We start from the raw sequence: 5,313 nt of genomic DNA, 5'->3' as shown, positions 1-5,313 counted from the left end.
TGATTTGTATCCGAGAGAAACTCAATGATTTGTTAAGGAGATAATAGCGAAATTTAATGTCACACTTTGATGCTCTCGACTTTAAATGTTCGAGAATACCTCAACCTGACTCTGTCAGTTTGTTAACACAATCCTAGTTGGTGCTCTCTGTTTCCTACAGAGCATATTACCGAAGCAGGTCTCAAGATACACATAATTATGCAGGAGAACAACCAAACCTCATTACATCAAAAGCAGAATTCCAGAACAAATGATCTGCATTGACATCCTCATTAAGTTGCTCCCATACTCAGATACAAATTCTAACATGCTACCAGCATATACAACAGCAAAACTCACTAAAATAAAAGAATAATAATGATGGTACCACAATTGTTGCCAACAGGCCATTCTTAATTCAAAATTATTGAGTCAATTAAGAAGCAGAAACACTTGCATAGCATAAACTAAAACACAAAAACATCAATATTCACCCAGAACACCAGGATGAAACTAAATAGTGCTGAATGTTAAGTGTCAGCCTTAATCACTTGAAAAATGTAGCTCTAGCAAACAAGAACAGCTTGCTCAAGTCTAATTTGTTCGATATTATAATTTATGCGAAACTTGTCCTTTCACCACGAGTAAAGTGAAACTAGTCTCAACCTCAAAATCACGCTAAATCTTTTGGAGGAACCACCAAGAGACCCACAAAGATATTATGAGGAACAGTACCATATCGACTTAACATGTGTGCACTTTCTATGATTCTACACATTCTAAGTCGATCATCGACTCATTTGCTTAACAACACTATTTATGTTATACTGTTGATATGTCAATGTGGTTGACTTAGCTCTTACCCAAATTTTATGCATAAGGCTTGCTCTGGCCAGATTATGCATAAGCACCAAGCACAGCCACCAAGAATGATATCAAATATTTTATCATGAAAGTAGTTCTTCTTTCTGAAAAGGATGCGTGAAAAGAAATAATTAAATGTTTTGGAGAAGGGCGTAATCTAAAAATTGTCCACCAATTGGAAGAAAGTCAGTGGAATGACTTGCAGCAAGAGATTAAGCATTAATAAATCTATAAACAAACAACAAGATTACTTTACATTCACGATCTCAACAAGAGCAACAGGAAACAATCCTGACCAGAACAGCATCTATTAAGGAACAACCAGCAACAATGTTAACCACCCGTGAGGCAGTCATAAACATCTTCCAAAATCCTTCAGGCATCTTCAAACTCACAGCCTTCAAGTGCACTTAAAGCGTGAAAGGAGCAAGAACATAGATTTTCACCAGCAGGGTGCAGAAACTAGAATTCATGCTCACTCAATATACTAGCCAACTAGAGGTAAAGAACCATGGGAAATGATTATGAGACAGATACAAAACCGTATGGAACAGAACAGTGAAGGTAACAGAACAAGGACAACCGATGGAAAGATGACTTCTACCACAACTAAGGTAGCCCATTGATATGATGCATGAAAACTTAGCATCCAAACTCTTTAACTCTGGCAATAGTTAAAAAAAAATTATGTTTTTGCACTTTGCAACAAGTGTTCCAAATCTCCAAATAATACTAGAAATAACATATGCCGTCTATAACAAAAACCAAAACGGCTGCTAAGTGAATTCCAGCCTCCTTCTAGACTGAGAAAAACTCTCACAAATTCCTTTGAAAACATTGTATGTACTTCTTATTGCAATGGACAATGGTTATCTGCTTGATACCATGTACATAAGCAGGAAAATGCATTAGTAATCAGAATAATGGCCTTCGCAGAAAAAGAGAAAATGATTTAGATGCCATAGCAACCAAAAATACAATTTTTCTACTTATAATCAGCTGTTCATTTGGACACATTCCAATACTCTGTTTTGGTGTTTTAACAGCCTTGGCAAGACTGAGATCATATTTCTTGGTCATTATGCAATCCATATAGCATGTAAACTACACTTTAAAGCAAAAGAAAGTAATGTGGATAACCAATATGATGGCTTTCTAAGAAGTAGATTGGATTCACAAAATCATTTCAATGGAAAATGAAGTTCCATGTTGGAATTTTCATGAACTTCATTTGTGTCAAATAAACCCCATATTGACCATAAAATCACAAAGGGGTTCCCTAGGCATATTTGAAGAAAGCAGGATTTACTTTAAAATACTAGTATCAAAAGAAGCTTCAGTTTAGTGGTTGAAAGATATTCTGCCTACTAGAAAAGAATATTCAGCCATAGAATGCTTAAAAATCCTAGCATGGCCTAAAATCTAATGGCTAGATAAAACTGGGATAATTATGTGAAAATTGCAAAGACAGCAGTTAGCTATGGCTTGTTTTAGGACAGAACTTCATTGCATATCTTGTTTTGCTGCACTGCACAAAGTGAAAGCAGTTTAGAACCTAATTAGCAAGCTCAACGGTCAAAAAGCAACCAGCAACTGACCAGTCAAAACAGTATGATGAACAGTCTCATCTTATCCTGAGTTAAATCCTATACTTTGATCCTGCTAAAGTTTAAATTGAAATTTGATAGGAAACATTGTTCTTCTGCAAATACTAGTTAATCAGAGAACATATATCAACATGGTTCAGATAACCATTCCTAGACCAGCCTTGTCAGGATATGCCTTCATATCAAATAAACTCACAAGCAAATTGAATTCCATTTCAGAGTGGACAAATGAACCAAACAGATATTTTATCATGGGTAGGTCCCATTTTAGGACATGTTAAACGGTGTAACTTTAAACTTGGGTACTATATGTAGTTACTCCTTGGACTGCTGCAAGTAAATTAAAATCCACCCTTCCATAATCATTAGGCATGAGTTTAAACGGGTGAATCCAGTAAAGGAAGGGGGACAATCACAAGATGTGTAGAAACTAATCTTTTTTCAATGAAACAGGATGCAAGCAGCCACCCTTAACATTTTTCATCATAATTCAAGCACTTCTAAATGGTGCTAATAACATATACAAAGGTACCTGAACCACTTACAAGTAGAATAATAAAATCAATCCTCTGCAGAAGAAAAAGGAGTAACCCCATGAATTAGACCAGCAAGGCCCTAAATTACAAACTGTGCTTGTTGAATGAAATTCCGAACTGCATTTTATATCCATACTAATTTGTAAGAATAATTCCTAATTTTTAGAACCATCTCCATAAAAAAAGAAGAACAACTTATAGAATCAAGACTTTTCCGCTAAATGCATCTTTCCTATATATGCTAGCTCTATAACTAAATTAATAGAGGATTACAAGCTCATAAAACTGACTCTCTCTCTCTCTCTCTCTCTCTCACAGTTCTAGAAACAGACAAGCATGCGAGCTCTTCTAATACAAATAAGACAATATCTGCAGTTCGCTTAAAGATAATATGAAATATTTGCAATGGCAACTTACAGACTAATGCTTCCAAATTTTTACCCCATATAGTACTCAATCGGATGTCAAAATCCATAACCGAAAAAAAGTATTAAAAAAACTACTGCGAATTATGTAACTTTGAGCAAAAAACTGCACTTTATAGTCAGAGTAATGTTCATAGCCAGGCTATAGGCATATCAACGCATTACACATTTCAAGAATTGAAAGCCCTCCACCAGATTCCACTAAAAGGTACTAGTACAAAAACAACAATTAAAAAGAAAGACTAGCAATAACACTAATACTAAACATGAAAATAAATTCAAGAAATTAATTGTTGTTACTTCTTTTTGCCACTCTTTCCACCAGACTTACGCCGAGAAGGAATTACAATCTCTCCTTTAAGAACGGGGATTTCCATAATTTGAGACAGCCCACCAAATTTCTTGCGAAATTTCTCAACCTGGTCAGCATCAACTAAGAGCTGTGACCGGCTGCCCAGATAAAAGGGGTGATTACCTGACCAAACATCCACCACATACTCTTTCTTGGTTCCACCGGTTGTCATCACCAGTTCTCCATTACAGTACACCTTTGCATCCTCGTAGAATTCGGGGTGTATGTCCTTCTTCCTGCAGGATATAGTCATCCGATTACACCCCACTTTACTCACCTGAAAATTTTCATATTAAACCAAAAACAAATGAAATTTTTAGAAAAGAAGAAAGCAAAGGGAAAAAGAACATCTGGGTTTTCACTGATTATGTGTTAGTACCTTTTTATTGGAGAAGGTAAGTGTGGGAGGTGAAAGAGGTTGGTGGAGGAATGGGTTGGATAGGAGCGAAATGGCCATTTTTTTTTTCTTGCTTACTTTCTTAGGCTTTGTGTGAAGAGAAAGAGGAGCTGTGACCATGAAAGGATGAGATGAGAGGGAGCTCCGAATTTGGGTTTATTCCATTTTGGACCCTTAATCTATGCCTCTATTCTAACTTTTGTCCCTAAACTATAAAAGTGAAACATTTTAATTCCTCAAGTATAAAATTTGTCCTGCTAGAATAAAGTCTAACTGGTCATAAAATTTAAGATCTATCCCACTTCTCAATGAAATTGTCTCGCTTGAGCTCCTAAAATATAAAATCTATCCCACTTAAAGTATAATGTATCTATCCTACTTCCATCGACAATTTTACTTAAGTTATGAGTTTCATACTTTTAGTACTCAAGTGTTTTAAAGTTTAGTAATTAAAGTAGAAATTTGTTTACAGCTAACAGGTACAAAGTGAAATTAACCCTTCTGAGTTTTGTGATTGAGATTAGTAAAGTGCCCTTGAGTATTAGTAGCATGTGATAAATGAATTGGCTTTAATTTAATAATTTATTTTGCCAATAAAAAAGGGAAAGATGTGTAATGTAGAATTTGGCTACTTGCGTTTGATGGATAATGTTGGATGAAGAAAAGTATAAATGAATTGTTCGGTCTTCTTTATTTTAAGGATTAATGAATGGAGACAATTCAACTAAATTGGTTAGGAAATTAGAAGTAAAAAAATACTTCTAAGCGTGTTACGGAATTTTACATGTCTCAACAACAAGTATTTTTGTATTGCGTTGGATGTAACATTTCCCAAATAAGAATGTGAGCAATTTGTGTTTAATGAATCCAAAGTCCAATAATTTTCAAAATTTGGGTAAAGTGAATTGCAAAAAGATCTTGCCTTCATTGTTGCAAGCTTAATACAAAGAAATTAACAATTTAGTTTGAGATAGGAATGACAAAGGAAGTAAGTGTTTGTCAAAAGAAAAATGAGATGGGGACGAGAATAGAGGAGATTTTCCTCCCCACATTTTAAATGGGGTGGGGATAGGAGGGGATACTCCTACCCCAATTCCCTATCCCAGCCCCACATGACTTAATAAATAAATAAATAAATATATATATATGATAA

General features: G+C 35.1%; 1 protein-coding gene across 1 annotated transcript; it reads right to left on the bottom strand.

Annotated features, from left to right (window-relative positions):
• Positions 1–3,495: 3,495 nt before the first annotated feature.
• Positions 3,496–4,305, bottom strand: LOC113782972 (50S ribosomal protein L31, chloroplastic). The gene is made up of 2 exons (XM_027328962.1): positions 4,143–4,305; positions 3,496–4,040 (listed from the first exon to the last, which is right to left on the bottom strand). Exons 1-2 carry the CDS (start codon positions 4,278–4,280, stop codon positions 3,708–3,710), a joined length of 471 nt encoding a protein of 156 aa, XP_027184763.1. The 5' UTR covers positions 4,281–4,305; the 3' UTR covers positions 3,496–3,707.
• Between the last annotated feature and the right edge of the window lie 1,008 nt (positions 4,306–5,313).

The sequence above is a fragment of the Coffea eugenioides genome, chromosome 9 (assembly GCF_003713205.1).
Source record: "Coffea eugenioides isolate CCC68of chromosome 9, Ceug_1.0, whole genome shotgun sequence".
Lineage (NCBI taxonomy): Eukaryota > Viridiplantae > Streptophyta > Magnoliopsida > Gentianales > Rubiaceae > Coffea > Coffea eugenioides.
The sequence above is the reverse complement of the archived record's forward strand: the minus strand, read 5'-3'. Positions and strand labels throughout refer to the sequence as shown.

What these genes read in the sequence shown, in the direction of transcription:
- LOC113782972 (XM_027328962.1), bottom strand. Translation starts at nt 4,280, where the DNA reads ATGGTCACAGCTCCTCTTTCTCTTCACACAAAGCCTAAGAAAGTAAGC. An exon ending in TTACCTTCTCCAATAAAAAG is followed by an intron (nt 4,041 to 4,142) that starts GTACTAACACAT and finishes GAAAATTTTCAG; the next exon opens with GTGAGTAAAGTGGGGTGTAA.